The sequence below is a fragment of the Bubalus bubalis genome, chromosome 16 (genome assembly GCF_019923935.1).
Source record: "Bubalus bubalis isolate 160015118507 breed Murrah chromosome 16, NDDB_SH_1, whole genome shotgun sequence".
Classification (NCBI taxonomy): Eukaryota; Metazoa; Chordata; class Mammalia; order Artiodactyla; family Bovidae; genus Bubalus; species Bubalus bubalis.
Window position 1 is genome coordinate 37,317,612 of NC_059172.1, and position 17,617 is coordinate 37,335,228.

The following is a 17,617-nucleotide window of genomic DNA, read 5'->3' on the forward strand; positions in this document are numbered from 1 at the left end:
ATCAATTCTTCAGCACTCAGCTTTCTTCACAGTCCAACTCTCACATCCATACATGACCACAGGAAAAACCATAGCCTTGACTAGACTAACCTTTGTTGGCAAAGTAATGTCTCTGCTTTTGAATATGCTATCTAGGTTGGTCATCACTTTTCTTCCAAGGTGTAAGAGTCTTTTAAATTCATGGCTGCAATCACCATCTTCAGTGATTTTGGAGCCCAAAAAAATAAGGTCTGACACTGTTTCCTGCCGGGGTCCAGCCCCGGCTGATCCAGGGTATTTGAAGCGGGGATGGCGTCGGCGACCTATTTATTTATAAATATTTATCAAAGATATAAAGAGTAATAGAATGAGGATAGCTCAGTGAGGAAATTCAGTGGAGAAAAGCAGCTGAAATAAGGATAGCTCAGTAGGAAAATTCAGTGAAGAAAAGAGGCTGAATAAAATTCCAAAGCAGGGAATTAACGTCACCTACGAAGGCCGCAGGCGTCCTCCCGTTCTCCTGAAGGAGAGGAGACACTAAGGCCTCCCCGGTCGGATCTTAGAAGCCCAGGCAAAATTAGTAGGCTTGATGAGCTACCCCGCCTCAGAGGAAAAAATCAGCCAGAAGGTGAAAGAAAGAACGACATGGGAGACCAAGTTTTGGTGAACAAGGCCAGCACTTTATTTTCCAAAGTAGTTTTTATATCTTAAGTTATGCATAGAGGATAATGGGGAAAGGGGTAGAGTCATGCAGCAAGCCAGGCTTTCTTCCTGCAAACTTATCATGTGCAAAAGCTTAGGTGATTTGCATCATCTTCTGGCCCGGAGGCCTGTTAACATTTTAAGACCCTTTCTTCAGAAAACTTATTTTTCTCTAAAGGTGACTGGTCAGGAGACACCCTCCAAAAGCACTGGACAAAGCTGCATTCCTATAGGGCAAAGGTGAGGTGGGCTCAATCAAGAAAAGAATTAACTCAAGGGTCCAACATTACAAACATTGAGGCTACTACTTACATTTCTATACACCCATTATATCAATCAATACACTGCCAAGGACACAGTAGGTAAGGAGTATGGAGACTTAGCAGCAAACATTGGCTCAATAAGTGAAAAACCCTTCACCAATACAATTTCTAATCAATCTTTTAACTACTCAAAAGAATCTGTGTTTAGACAGTTTAGAACATCTCCTGCCTCTCACAGTTGGGAGGCTCTGAACAATCACATGTGGCTGGAAAAACCTATTCAGACAGGCTAGAGGACTTCCAAAGGAGTTTGTAGGTTGAAACACTGTCACACCCAGGAAATATTAACTGGAGCTGTAAGCTAACTCTTTTTTCAGAGAGAGGTAGTGGGGGACAGCCCCCCATAAAGTCAAAGGTGTAGGTGAAAGCACAAAGCAGAAAGTAGGCAGACTCTGGTTTTGGGGGTAGATGCTCGAGAATTTCCAGGGGGACTCCTGAGGCTCGATCCCGCCTTTGCATATGCTGAGCCTCCTTCCTCATGACCTTTGCCACGGGCGGAGTGCCTCACGCTGGCTCCCAGCAGTGATAGAATTCTAGTTGAGCTATTCCAGATCCTGAAAGATGATGCTGTGGAAAGTGCTGCACTCAATATGCAATATGCACTCAATATGCAATATGCCAGCTCCCGGCAGTTTCCACTGTTTCCCCATCTATTTCCCATGAAGTGATGGGACCAGATGCCATGATCTTTGTTTTCTGAATGTTGAGCTTTAAGGCAACCTTTTCACTCTCCTCTTTCACCTTCATCAAGAGGCTTTTTAGTTCCTTTTCACTTTCTGCCATAAGGGTGGTGTCATCTGCATAAATGAGCCAAATTGTTGCTTTCAAGTCCCTCAGATTTAAAGAAGCAAGAAAAATACTGACACTGAAAATATATCATCCACTTATTATGGCAGCAACTTCTTTATAAGTCATATTTGTAACAGAGCCAAAATCACTATACAGTAACATTCTTTCAAATAATATTTATTGAAGCACCTATTAAAGGTGAGACACAATATTAGCACTCTATTAATCTATGGATATACTCTCTATAGTATATAAAGTCTGAGCAATATAAAAATATAAGATACATTTATGACATATTGTGCCAAACAGGCTTGGTTACTATGCAGCATTTGGAATCTTCCTGGTGCAGGGATCAAATCTGTGTCCCGTGCACTGGCAGGTGGACTCTCATCCACTGTGCCGCCAGGGAAGTCCTGATCCATTCTGTTAATGCACATTTAGTTTGTGTCTAGTTTTTGGATATTATGAAAAATTTCACATTCCACACCCATGTACATGTGACAACTTGGATAAGGGGGTTTCCTGGCATGGATGCCTAGTAAAGGAACTTTTGATGCCAAAACTCTTGGAAGAGGTTGAATCAGTTTACTGTCCCTCCAGATCTATGAAATGGTTTCTCATTGTTGTTTTAATTCACTTTCCTTGGTGACTAATGATATTTATGGTACATACTCCTGATATGCTAATGGGACTTTTGGCTCCTGTGAAAATTTCTGTTTATTTTGCCCATTTTTGGGGGGTTTGTGTTCTTTGTATATTCATTTTCTCACTGTGATGTATAAAAATTGTTTATTTGATCAATTTTTATTCACTTGTTTAACATTCATCATTGAGTCTCCTGTTGTTTTTTGTATAAAAATAGTACCTTAATGTGGCCTATTGGAATGTGGATTTGGCCAGCCCCTCCACTACTATTCTGAGCTTCCCTTGTGGTTCAGACGGTAAAGCGTCTGCCTGCAATGCGGGAGACCCGGGTTCAATCCCTGGGTTGGGAAGATCTCCTGGAGAAGGAAATGGCAGCCCACTCCAGTATTGCTGCCTGGAGAATCCCATGGACGGAGGAGCCTGGTAGGCTACAGTCCATGGGGTCGCAACGAGTTGGACACGACTGAGCAACTTCACTTTGAAAATTTCAAGTACAATTTATTTTTATTCACTATATTCAGATTATAATGCATATAGTATTTAGATAACAAACAATATGATCATCATATAAAATTATTCTTTAATGAGATTGTGTTCAGTTTTAGGGTAAAACATTGTACCATATGGTAATTCAGTGAAGCATAAAGAGATGGTTTGTATGCAAATATAATAATTTATTAACTCATTCCTCAATTACCATATATGTTAGGTATGTTTCAAGCCCTTTGTTAGAGACTGAAGGATACAAAGATAAATAAAACTGTCCCTTCCCATAAATTGCTTACAATTTAGTTGAGGAGACAAAGTACCCAAACTATCTGATATGACTAAAGTACATTTCAAGTACAATGGAGACAGAAAGCATGTAAAGAACAGTTCTACTCGGGATTCAAGAAAATCTTAGACAAAATACCTCTTCAGACTATGGCTGATGCACATGATATTTTGAAGCCAAACACTGAATTTTATATTGATTTTTGCTGAATAAAAATAATGAATCAATAAGTCACATGTATTATTAGAAAAATTTTAAAACAGTTCATTTTATGTACTACTTAAACATGTTAGGTAGATGAATCAGAGATCCCATTTTACAGATGAGGAAATTAAGACTCAGTTTAGTTCACTTATTCAAGAAGTCACCTCTATGGATGGGTTAAGTAACCTTACTGCGGTGAAGATTTCACAATACATATGTGCAGCAAATCATCTCATTTTATACCTTGAACTTACAGCAGGTATATGTCAATTACATCTAAATAAATCAGGGGGAATACAAGAATAAGGGGAAAATATGTCACCTTTCATTTGCATTTCTCTCTGTGCAGGGAATTATGGAGCACAGAAGGAGAGGAAACATTTCCTAGTATGAGATTCTGACTTAAGGAAATTCATTAATAATTCATATATTCATCTATTAATTTTTTCACTCTTGATTTCCTTCTGCTATTCATTCATTATTGTTTATTCATCAATTTTTTTCATTTATTCTTTTATATTGCTGTCACATCATTAGACACTATTTTAATGAAGGCTCTATAGTGGTCCAGTGTGGATGGACAAAGTTTTTGACACAGTTGCTCCTTTAGGGAGCTCAGATTTCTTGAGGGGAAGCAGATAGATATTAAAGAGTAGGAGAAAGTTTCAGGAGAGATATAAACAAAGGGTCATTAAATTCAATGGACTTTGGCAGGGTCAAATGCCTACATATTTCAGGGTCTCCCATGTGAAAAGAACATGGCCAGGAATCCTAAAATCTAATTTTGACTACTTAAAGATTGTAACATTGTATTAGGGCGCTCCAGATAAACAGAACCAATAGAATATGTGTGTAACTAGATATCTTAAATTTATTATAATGAATTGGCTCTCACAATTACAGAGACCAAGAAGTCCAGACCCAGGAAAGTCAATGGTATAGTTTCTGTCCAAATTTGAAGGTTTGAGAATCTGGAGAGCCAATGGTGTATCAGTTCAAATCTGAGACTGAAGGCAGGAGAAGACTAATGTCCCAATTCAAAAACATTCAGACAGAGATTCCTTTCTTATATACTCTGCTTTTTATTCTATTCAGGAATTCAGCAGTTTGCATAAGGCCCACCCATAATGGGGAGGGCAGTATGTTTTCCTCAGTTTACCAATTCAAATAATAAACTCATCTAGAAATACCCTCACTAAAACACCCAGAAATAATGTTCAACCAAATACCTAGCCTTGAGGCCCAGTCAAATTGACACATAAAATTAACTATCACAACTGTCGTACTCTAAAACTTTTCAAACAGCACCATAACAAGGTCTCTGGTTTCTGACAATACTGAAAATCAATCACCCAAGCTTAACTTGCATACTGGTAATGATATGATAAACAGCTCATAATTATTCCAGCTGTGCCTCTGTCTTTTTCAGAATCGTGCAGGCCCATAACCAGAAGTCCCAGCCATATCACCAAGTGTCCTGAAATGAGTTCCCTGGAAAAAATCCCCTACCTTGTAGTGGTGTTTGTCATTCTCTAGTTTATTCTTAAAAAGAGACCATTTTTATGTCTCTAGAGAACATTGATATAATTGATTGCTGGATAAAACCCAATATGGTCCAGGCAAGAACTGGCCCAATATACTACAAGTTTGATCATAACACGTAAAGGGCAGCACTAGCATCCTCCAGAGTGACCCTCTCCTCTTTGGGTATCCAAATGATTCTGCCCCCAACATCAAATCCTTCAGGGCTTCTAGAACCAGTCAGGACCTAACCCTGAAGAGGATCTTTAAAAGCCTGTGCTGTATCTCCTTTGTCTTAATGGAGTAGATGATGGGATTGAGCATGGGAGGCACAAAGAGGTAGATAAGAGACATGAGGGTGTGAACAGCATGGGGCAGGCCAGCACCAAAGTGATGTACGATGGACACACTCACCATAGGCATGTAGAAGATGAGCACAGCTAGGACATGGGACACACATGTGTTGAGTGTCTTGAGGCACTCCCCTGGGGAGGCAATGGCTAGCACTGAGAGAAAGATAAGTATATAGGAGAGAAGAATGAGGGCAGAGTCCAGGCCAAAGGTGAAAAGCACAATGGACAGTCTGTAGTGGCTATTGATGGAGACATCAGTGCACGCCAGCTTAATCATATCCACATGAAGGCAGTAGGCATGGGAAAGGATGTTCTGGGGATGGCAGAAAGGTAGTCTGTGCAGCAGCAGTGGGAAGACCGGGATGAGGGCAAAGCTTCATAGGACAGTACACAGGCCCATGGCCACAATGCGGGCATTGGTGAGCACAGTGGCATAGTGCAGTGGGTTGCAGATGGCCACGTAGTGATCGAAGCTCATGGCCAGGAGGATGCCAGACTCTGTCCAAGAGAAGAGGTGGATGAAAAACATCTGGGCTAAGCAGACATTAAAGGCAATCACCCAGGCCCAGAAGCAGAGGGCAGCCAGCACAGTTGGCAGTGTAGAAAAGGACACCCCCAAGTCACTGACAGACAGTAGGGACAAGAAGTAGTACATGAGCTGGTGCAGACTTGGCTCCTTCTTAACAATGAGGAGGATCAGGATGTTTCCCACAATGGCGATGGCATAGAGCAGAAGGAGAGGAAAAGATAGCCAGGGCTCCATGGCCTCCATTCCTGGGAAGCCCGTCAAGATAAAGGGAGCATCAGACACATTGATCTTGAAGTTGCCTATGAGAGGCTGGGGACAACTGTAATTAGCCAGTATGACTTTTTGGAGAAATTACATCATATGTCTAAGACTATACTGTTCCCAGGGAGGAAAAGAAACACTTAGGTTCATAAATCATGATTATTAATAGATTTTATTCTTAAAATACACTGGGAGGATGGCCAGGAGGTCATGAAACGCTAGTAGCTGAGAAAAAGAGGTCTTTCTTAGACATCTTTCAGAAAAGAGTCAATAAGTACTCAGGGTGGTTGACCAGCTCTTTAAGTCTTACTGGTAGTACTTCTAGTTGACTTCCTTATGATCATTATCACAGGTCCCCTTCAAATGTCCCCAGATTTCACAGTCATGATCTTAGGTACCTCCCAAGAGATGTAAACACTTATATCCAGCCTGACAGACAAGGAACCAAGGGTGCAAGGAAGGAAAAGGAATTACTCCAAGTTTTCTTGGGAAGCAGTTACATGGCTAGAGCTGTAACTTAGTAATTCGGTTCCCATCCTGAGGTGACTTTGTGATCCAGAGTCCCACATTTCACACTGGAAGCATACATGAAGGAAGCCTGGGAAGTCAGCATGTCTCAAAAGGCATCATAGTTTTATTAGTAGAGCATATAGAATCAGAACACACTGGGTTTGATTTCTAATGCTTTCACTTAATAGCGGTATGACATTAGGTAGATTTCTTAAACTCTCTTCTTCGGTTTCTTTATTTTTAGATAAAGATAAAATAGAGTTGCTCTATGCGTATGCATATATGCTATATAAGATAAAAGAAGAGAGAAAAAAAAACTTGAACTTGGAACATGTCCTATCCATAGTAAGAATTATAGAAGTACTGCTATTATTATCATTTAAAATCATTTTTAGATGGAAAATAAATTATATAGTATGCTTTCTTTAACAAAAGTCATGGAATATATTTACATTAAACTTAAATATGCATTTTTAAGTCACATATTATCACATAATAAATTATGGTAGAGACAAGCAAAAGTAAATTGTAAAAGTTTAAGAAAAATTAGGAGAGAAAAAATTATAACATTAAAAACATCCTATCCATTAACTTATTTTTCCTATGAGTGGTTAAAAACAGCATTCTTTAATTTCCACAATAGATCATATTTTTCATCTCCCAGACTTTCAAATTTCAACCAGAGTAGATGATGAGAAATGTTTCCTTGATGCTGGACCAAATAAGGTTGTGAGAAGGGGTGCTAAAAGGGTAATCAATGCATCTTGCATCTTTTCCTTTGGTCTCTCGCACAGGGGAGTTTCAACTATCTGGGAAAGAAACTATATTTAGGAATATTTTATAATATTTCTGTGACATGTCCAAAGCCCTTTAATACACTATGATAAGTGACTCTGCCTATCCATTTTAGAACTTGATAGTTCCCCTTTGCCTCTCATGGATAATTTCTAACACTTAAGTGTAATTACCCACCACTGATTACTTTATTATTTTAAGTGACCCCTGGGGGAAATTTTGCTTTTTCTCTTCCAGAAGCTTAGTATCACATCAATAAACAATCAGATTAGAAATCAGAGAGAAATTCTCTATCAGTGTGATAAGTGTCTGGAACAAAGTTTTCGGGGAATTACTGCTGAAGAATGGGGATGCTGAGTAGCAGCATTGGGTGTGAAGAAGTAGGGAAGATGAGCCAGATAAGCCCTGGGAAACCTGTATAATGTAATGACCTCTCTAGTACACATAGAGAAACTGTCACTGAAGATTTTAGAGGAGACAATCTTAAGGACAGGCATGGGTCACCCACCTCTTGAGCACCCCACTCTTGAGTTCCACTTTATCATGTCACATGTTCTACTATAAGAAAGTCTAGAATTGCCTTAACTAAAAACCTCCTGCTCCAGAATAGAGCCAGTTTTAGTACCTCTTTCCTGTCCTAATTAGAGATGTTGCTTGAGTTCAGCAAGTGCTCTTCTCTGTTCCTTAATATTTTTTTCTCAACGTTCATGCCAAATAGAAAGTGGGGGCAGAAGATGGAGAGGGAAGTGATAGAGGGAGAAGGATTGAAGGGCAAGAAGAAAGACAGAGAATGAGGAAGAGGCAGAGAAAAGAGGGTAAATATAGGAGAAGTAACACAGAAAAGGGACAGGTTGGGTGAGAGAAAGGAAGTGTAAGACCAGAGAAGGGATTTTAGGGAGACAGTGATTGGAAAATTAAAGCTAGAGAGGGAGAAGAAAAAGAAAATAAAAAAGAAGACAGAAGAACAGTGATAGGAAAATGCCCCAGCTGGACTCTGGTGCTCCAAGAGGATTGGGCTATGTTTTCTCCAAGCAAGGACAAGGCTGTAGAAGATGCTACACACACCACATTTTACAGGAATTGCCTCTCAGGCTCTGAGCCATGGAAGAGCTATAGTAAAGCCATAATGTCCCCAGCTAAACCCATTTGGGAATAGGCTCCTCACAGTAGGATCCCAGTAGACACCTCTTGCAATCTATTCCCAAGGTTGTTTCAGACCTGTCTGCAAAGGCCAAGGCAACACAACTGTAACTGAGCAGGACCCTGTGGGGCCTTCCTAGGGCAGACTCCTGCCCCATGTCCTTTGCCTGCTTCTTTTTTGTACAAAAGCTGTAGTGTCCCAGGACTCCCCTGAGTTACAAAAAATTTGGCTCAAGAATTAATAATAATAATTGATATGAGCATGCAGTGACAAAAGTAGCAGTTGGGCCAGGAGAACTGGTAACAATTCAATCAGTCATATGGCAGTTACAGAATCTTTAGTTCCTCCCTGAAATACACAATTGTATATGATACACATTTCCTGAGTGGCTAAACAGATGCTAAACCCCCCACCAAATGGAAGTTAACTACTGGATGACCATGAGCATGTAGCCCCCAGTCTGGTTGGAGCCCAAAGACTGATAATGTTAACCCTGTGACACCGTCTTATACCTCACCATCAACCAGAGAATTGTACACAAGCTGATCACAGACCCTGCAATCCCCCTCCCTCACCTTGCCTTTAAAAATGCTTTGCTGAAACCCATTGGGGAGTTCTGGGTTTTGAGCACTAGCTGCCCCAGACTCCTGCCTGGCACCTTCCTCCAACAATAAATGCTGAACCTTCCTTTACCACCAGCCAGTGTCAGTAGGTATCAGTGGACTGGCTTGACTGCCTGTAGGCAAGTGGACTTAAGTTTACTTTCAGTAACACCTTCTCTCCTCCCAGCTGAGCAGGGCTTAGCTGCCCCCACACCAGGTCCTCATAACCCCTTAGATCTTCTCCAGGATGGGTTCCGAGGGCTCCGAAAGATGAAGAGTATGGGTGCCAAGAATATAACTAATTCCTCCTGACCTTCAGCTCTGGGGGTTCTTTTCTCCATGCCAAGTCCCCCTTCTCTTCTTAAGGAATTTTCAGAAGCCAAAATGTAGAGTTGGTTAGAATTGTAAGTGATAGAAACACAATAATCCTCAATAATACTCTGTGTTTATAATTTTCCTTGGACTCCATCAAGAAGTTCTTAAGCATTGTCACTTTCAATCTTAACAACCAAATTTGGAGAGAAATGTTATCTTCCCATTTTACTTGTGAGAGAAATTAATTGCCCAGGAGGTCAAAGTAGGTTCAAAGTTATAATACCACTGAGTAGCAAAACTGCTGGAGAAGGAAATGTCAACCCACTTCAGTATTCTTGCCTGGAGAATCTCACAGACTGAGGAGCCTGGGGAACTACAGTACATGGTGTCACAAAAAGTCAGACATGACTGAAGTGGCTGAGCAAAAGCAGAACTGCACTCAAACATAGATCACTCATTTAATCACTTAACATTTTCAGAAAACCTAATAAGAATTTTTATCCAGTAAAGACTCTGGAACATGTTTCATCTACCTGTTAATCATTACCATCTCTACTTTTTTTCCTTTTTATCCTTTTTTTCCTACTTAATTGCTTGTCTTTCTGCTTGTGCCTCTCTCTGCAACATCCCTCAAAAATAGAGGAAACTAAAAAGGAAAAGAATAAAAGAAGCTAAATCAATCTTTATCATTCTCATGACCACGAATTTCTGGCTTTCCCACAAGTCTGCCAGCTAAGATCTGGGATACAAACCTGGCCCCTTCCTCTGTACCCTCCACCCAGATACAGGGCTTGCCTTGTCCATAGTGTCACATACATAAATGGATCCTAGGCAGTTGAACTTTCAAGTTTCAATGATTACACAATTCTATGATTTTTTAAAATTTTGTTATTAATTATAATTTATATACCATAAAAGTTGTAAATTCACTTGTTTTTTTAGCATATTTGCAAAGTTTGCAGAACATTTTTAATCACTCTAAAATGAAATCCCATTACCATTAGCAGTCACTCCTCATTCTCATTTATCCCAGACCCTGACAATAACTAATTTACTTTCAGTTTTTGTAGGCCTGTCTATTCTGAAAATTTTATTTAAATGCAAATTATTTATTTATTAGAAATAATTCTTCTTTAAATATTTGTAAACAAATTTTATGTGAAAATAGGTTTTTAGCTCTTTGGAGTATTTATTAATACCTAGCAATAAAAGTTCTGAGTCACTAGTAACTCTTTGAAATGTATATCTGTTTGAAAAAAAGCCTAACTGTTGTCCAAAGTGGCTTCACCAAAATTTACATTCCCACCTGCAAAGTATGAAGAATCCATTTTCTCCATATGTTTCTAGCATTTGTTATTTTCTGATTTTGTTTTTTATTTTATTTTCATTTATAACCTTTTTAATGCATGGAGTGATATCTCATAGTGGTTTTGATTTTCATTTCCCTAATGATGGAGAAGGCACTGGCAACCCACTCCAGTACTCTTGCCTGGAAACTCCCATGGACGGAGGAGCCTAGTGGGCTGTAGTCCATGGGGTCGCTAAGAGTCAGACACGACTGAGCGACTTCCCTTTCACTTTCCACTTTCATGCATTGGAGAAGGAAATGGCAACCCACTCCAGTGTTCTTGCCTTGAGAATCCCAGGGACAGAGGAGCCTGATGGGCTGCCGTCTATGGGGTCACACAGAGTCGGACACGACTGAAGCAACTTAGCAGCAGCAGCAGCAGCAATGACTAATGAAGCTGAACATCTCTTTTGTGCTTATTCACTATTTGTCTATCTCGCTTTGCAGAAATGTATGTTCAAATCATTTGCCTATTTTTAATTGATTTGTCTTTTTGTTGAGTTATAAGAGCTCTTCATATATTTTGGATTTTCAATTCTTTTTTTATTAATTTATTTTAATTGGAGGCTAATTACTTTACAATATTGTAGTGGTTTTTTTTTCCCCAGTTTTATTTATTTATTTTTTATTTTACTTTACAATATTGTGTTGGTTTTGCCATACATTGAAATGAATCTGCCATGGGTGTACATGTGTTCCCCATCCTGAACCCCCCCCCCCCACCTCCCTCCCCATCCCATCCCTCTGGGTCATCCCAGTGCACCAGCCCCGAGCACCCTGTATCATGCATCGAACCTGGACTGGCGATTCATTTCACATATGATAATTTACATGTTTCAATGCCATTCTCCCATATCATCCCACCCTCGCCCCCTCCCACAGAGTCCAAAAGACTGTTCTATACTATCTGTGTCTCTTTTGCTATCTTGCATACAGGTTATCGTTACCATCTTTCTAAATTCCATATATATGCATTAGTATACTGTATTGGTGTTTTTCTTCTGGCTTACTTCACTCTGTATAATAGGCTCCAGTTTCATCCACCTCATTAGAACTGATTCAAATGTATTCTTTTTAATGACGGAGTAATACTCCATTGTGTATATGTACCACTGCTTTCTTATCCATTCATCTGCTGATGGACATCTAGGTTGCTTCCATGTCCTGGCTATTATAAACACTGCTGCGATGAACATTGGGGTACACATGTCTCTTTCAATTCTGGTTTCCTCGGTGTGTATGGCCAGCAGTGGGATTGCTGGGTCATATGGCAGTTCTACTTCCAGATTGGAAAAGAAGAAGCAAAACTCTCACTGTCTGCAGATGACATGATCCTCACATAGAAAACCCTAAAGACTCCACCAGAAAATTCCTAGAGCTAATCAATGAATATAGTAAAGTGGCAGGATATAAAATCAACACACAGAAATCCCTTGCATTCCTATACACTAACAATGCGAAAACAGAAAGGGAAATTAAGGAAACAATTCCATTCACCATTGCAATGAAAAGAATAAAATACTTAGGAATATATCTACCTAAAGAAACAAAAGACCTATATGTAGAAAACTATAAAACACTGGTGAAAGAAATGAAAGAGGACACAAATAGACGGAGAAATATACCATGTTTATGGATCAGAAGAATCAATATAGTGAAAATGAGCATACTATCCAAAGCAATCTATAGATTTAATGCAATCCCTATCAAGCTACCAATGGTATTTTTCAGAGAACTAGAACAAATAATTTCACAATTTATATGGAAATACTAAAAACCTCGAATAGCCAAAGCAATCTTGAGAAAGAAGAATGGAACTGGAAGAATCAACCTGCCTGACTTCAGACTCTACTACAAAGCCACAGTCATCAAGACAGTACGGTACTGGCACAAAGACAGAAGTATAGATCAATGGAACAAAACAGAAAGCCCAGAGATAAATCCATGCACCTGTGGACACCTTATCTTTGACAAAGGAGGCAAGAATATACAATAGAGAAAAGACAATCTCTTTAACAAGTGGTGCTGGGAAAACTGGTCAACCACTTGTAAAAGAAGGAAACTAGAACACTTTCTAACACCATACACACAAAAAAAAACTCAAAATGGATTAAAGATCTAAACGTAAGACCAGAAACTATAAAACTCCTAGAGGAAGACATAGGCAAAATACTCTCCAACATAAACCACAGTAGGATCCTCTATGACCCACCTCCCAGGATATTGGAAATAAAAGCAAAAATAAACAAATGGGACCTAATTAAACTTAAAAACTTCAGCACAACAAAGGAAACTACAAGCAAGGTGAAAAGACAGCCTTCAGAATGGGAGAGAATAATAGCAAATGAAGCAACTGACAAAGAATTAATCTCAAAAATATACAAGCAATTCCTGCAGCTCAATTCCAGAAATATAAACGACCCAATCAAAAAGTGGGCCAAAGAACTAAACAGACATTTCCCCAAAGAAGAAATACAGATGGCTAACAAACACATGAAAGGATGCTCAATATTACTCATTATCAGAGAAATGCAAATCAAAACCACTGTGAGGTACCATTTCACACCAGTCAGAATGGCTGCAATCCAAAAGTCTACAAGCAAGAAATGCTGGAGAGGGTGTGGAGAAAAGGGAACCCTCTTACACTGTAGTGGTTTTTGCCATCCATTGACATGAATCAGCCATGGTACTTATCAGGTATATGATTTGTAAAACTTCTCTCCCATTCTGTGATTTGCCTTTTTCACTTTCTTGACACTGACTAAATACTAAAAATATATTTTTATAAAGTCCAATTTATCTATTTTTTCCCCTTTGCTCCCTTGTGCTTTTGGTGTGTCATAAAATCACTATGTAACACAGGCACACAATGACTTACACTTAAGGTTTTTTCTAAAGATGTAGATTCGTCTTACATTTAGATGTTTGATTCATTTTGAGTTAAGTTTGAGAGAGGAGCCCAATTTCAGTCTTTTGCATATGAGTATCCAATTATCCCTGCTTCTTCCAAATCCCTTGAGCAATCCCCTTGGGTTTTCATACCCAAGAGTCACAGAGAGTTAATAAATAACTTCACTTACCAAGCCTGTTGACATGAGGAGGCTGGAACCCCCAAGCTAAGATGAACACACTCACTGAGGACAGATAAGACTTAAAACTGAGAAGAGATCAGACTTCAGATGTCATACTCAGATCCCACCATCCTCTAAATCATACTTGCACACATGCATGAAATCACAACTTTCACATCTCAAAAAAAATTATATTCTGGAACATAATACCTGCACAAACCTCCACACACCCTCCCACAGAACCTCACACTCATTTATGACATGCATTACAGAGTTCAACCTCAGTGCACTTCACTTGTGAATGCATGCTAATCACACAGGTATGTTTTTGAATTGAAAATATTATGTTCTGAGAAAGAACTCCAAGTTCAGTGATTGAAGTTTATATCTTAGAAGAAGACCTCAAACACATAGCCATCATAGTGACCCAGAAACAAGGCTGAGTGGGAAAAGTTGGAGACAATTCCCTCATTCCACCCAGAGTGGCGCTCTGGCACAATGTCTCTTTTCTATGACTTTACCTGGAAAGCAATCTTGATTATACCTAATCTCTCTGGTCCTCCTATCTATAGATGATCACAGAGTAGCAGGTGCCTTAAAATAACCATTTGAAATCTTCCTCTGTGGGCAAGACTAGACTGGGTAAAGAGAGGAAGAGAAGAGACTCTAGCTCCCTTGTGTGGTACCCAAGCTTCTTTCCTTTAGTGGCTGCGGCCATCTGTGAAAAATTCAAAGCAGATAAGAGGGGCTTTTCACATTTATGTGACTGTTTGGAGTGCAGATAATAAATAATGGTATAGCAATGCAGATAATGACACTGGAGTGCCTTGAAAGAAAAAGATAAAAAGTAAAGTATCGGCCATATAAATGGACAGTTAAGTGAGGGAAAAACACCATACTTTGAATCAGGAGACCCAAGACTTAATTTCAGTTCTAAAGTAAGATATGTTATGATCTGAATTACATCAGTTCATTTCTCTGAACTTGGATTTCATTTTGCTAAGACAGAGATACAATTATTATATTCTGTATCACTCCTATATGTGGCTATGGGACCAAGAGCTTGTAAAAAATGGGTAACACATTGTTTTTGGTGTACAAACTTAATAAGATGATGTGCATTATCCTTCAATTAAAAATAAATAAATTTTTAAAAGACTATACGCTTTACTCTTTATCACCCATTTAAAAAGTCAGCCAGGTGTTTCCATTTCTAATTTATAAATACAAAAATTGAGTCTCAAAAAGGTTGTGGTACTTTTTAATGCTAATTAGTGAATAGGCAGAAAAGCTAAGATGAGGATTCCAGAATTGTTGCTTTTATAAATTGAGACTTCCCAGAGCAGTGTTCTTGCCTGGAGAATCCCAGGGATGGTGGAGCCTGGTGGGCTGCCGTCTCTGGGGTCACACAGAGTCGGACACGACTGAAGCGACTTAGCAGCAGCAGCAGTAGAGAAAAGAAGGGATTTTCTTAAGATGAAGTAACACTCTTGTGACAAACTCAGAACTAAAGCTCAGGATTCCAGGCCTTTTACAAAGGATGTTTTTAGGTGTACAATGTTACTGAGGGAAGATGTATATAATACTACCACTCTACAATAGTCATGTATTCACTCAGGATGTCTACCGTGGGTGAATTCTAGGACACTCTACTCCCTCCCTCAATCTGCTTCTATCAGCACTTGGCATTCTGATCTGGCTGTTATATGCAACCATTAACTGGTGAGACTATAAGATTTCAGGCTGACTTTGCATAGTTTGAAGTGCTGTCTCCCTAGATAGCATGCCAACTACACCTCTTGCTTTCTTCCTCTGAACTCACATATGTACTCAAAATAATGTAGATATGCAGTTATTGAGTATTTGTGTATATTTAGGCTGCCTAATAAATGGCAATCCACTCTAGCATTCTTGCCTGGAAAATACCATGGATGGAGGAGCCTGACAGGCTACAGTCCATGGGGTCGCAAAGAGTTGGACACGACTGAGTGACTTCACTTTCACTTTCATTTTCAATCTCTTTATAGGCACTTCAGGTGAGACATAAAAATAAGTCATTTGGTGTGTATTTTGGCAGTTACCTTACAAAAACAGAGTAAGTAAGCAAAGTATTGTAGCATTAAGACAAGAAGTCAATACTATGTTGCTAAGAAGTTACTAGGATTAAATCTTTTGGTAAATATTGATCAAACTTTCTAGGTACAGACACAGTCATGTTGTCTGGAGGTTGCAATTGCATAAAGATGCAGTCTTAGCTAAACAGGATTTTGGAAAGTGATGAATGAACAGAAATAGACAACTAAGGACTAAGTTAGAGAGGAAAAGCTTTTGGAAGGCAAAGAGACTTGCCCAGAGTTTAAAAATTAGAGAGAAAGAAAAAGAAAAAGTCTCCTTGGGCAAAGGAAATACTGATATTGTAAACTTTAAAAAAGAGAGAGAGAGAGAATAAAAATTCCTAGATGTATCGGGACAAAAAAACAACTGAATGATGAGCAGAATGTGGTAGGAGATAAGTCTAGAGGGGTTAGACAGAGCAAATGCTTAAATCCTTATCATGGTTCTTGGGATATAGAATTCAAAGCATGATTGATGAGCATAGGAATTAGCAGATGAAAAATTGATTTATGTTATAGAAACTTTTAAGATTCTTAAGCAAGTTATAACAATAAATATTTTTCTCAGCTTAAAAAAGATGACTTCACAGAAAAATCATTTTATGTGAATGAACCAGATCTCTCATGCTACAGGACAGGTGTACCCTCAGCCCTTGGACAGAGCCCTTTATTTGCCAAGCAGAATGCCAGCATTCAACATTAGCGATGACCATCTCCCAGCCACTCTCTTCCTGATGGGCATCCCAGGGCTGGAGTGGGCTCACGTCTGGATTGCCATCCCCTTTTGTGCCATGTATATAGTAGCACTGGCTGGGAATGCCACCCTCATCCTGGTCATAGTGACAGACAATGCCCTTCATGCGCCCATGTACCTCTTCCTTTGCCTCCTCTCACTCACTGACCTGGCTCTCAGCTCCACCACTGTGCCCAAAACGTTGGCTATTTTGTGGTTCCAAGCAGGTGAGATTTCCTTTGATGGGTGCCTGGCCCAGATGTTTTGTGTCCATTCTATTTATGCTCTAGAGTCCTCGGTTCTTCTTGCCATGGCCTTTGATCGATACGTGGCAATCTGCAACCCACTGAGATACACAACCATCCTCAACCATGCTGTCATAGGCAGAATCGGCCTTGTGGGTATATTCAGGAGTATAGCTTTTGTCTCCCCCTTCATCTTCCTGTTGAGGCAACTGCGCTACTGTCAGCACCATGTCATGGCACACACATACTGTGAGCACATGGGCATTGCTCGACTGGCCTGTGCCAACATCACTGTCAATATAGTCTATGGGCTAACTGTGGCCCTTCTGGCTGTGGGTCTGGATTCCATCCTCATTGCCATTTCCTATGGCTTTATTCTCCATGCTGTCTTTCGTCTTCCATCTCAAGATGCCAGGCGCAAGGCTCTGAGTACCTGTGGCTCCCACCTTGGTGTCATCCTGGTCTTCTACATCCCTGCCTTCTTCTCCTTTCTCACACACCGTTTTGGCCAACACCGAGTCCCCAGGCACGTGCACATCTTTCTGGCTAATCTCTATGTGCTGGTGCCTCCTGTGCTCAACCCAATCATCTATGGGGCTAGGACCAAGGAGATTCGGAGTCGACTTCCAACACTGCCTCACTTGTGGAAGGTCTCAGTATGA

The 17,617-nt window shown here is 39.9% G+C and overlaps 1 protein-coding gene and 1 pseudogene across 1 annotated transcript; one reads left to right on the forward strand and one right to left on the reverse strand.

Moving 5' to 3' along the window:
* Nucleotides 1–4,943: 4,943 nt before the first annotated feature.
* LOC102401849 lies at nucleotides 4,944–9,134 on the reverse strand (annotated as a pseudogene).
* Nucleotides 9,135–16,660: 7,526 nt separating this feature from the next.
* LOC102396492 (olfactory receptor 52D1-like) lies at nucleotides 16,661–17,617 on the forward strand. Its single transcript, XM_006061593.3, has one exon. It carries the CDS (start codon nucleotides 16,661–16,663, stop codon nucleotides 17,615–17,617), a length of 957 nt encoding a protein of 318 aa, XP_006061655.3.

What these genes read in the sequence shown, in the direction of transcription:
- LOC102396492 (XM_006061593.3), top strand. Translation starts at nt 16,661, where the DNA reads ATGCCAGCATTCAACATTAGCGATGACCATCTCCCAGCCACTCTCTTC.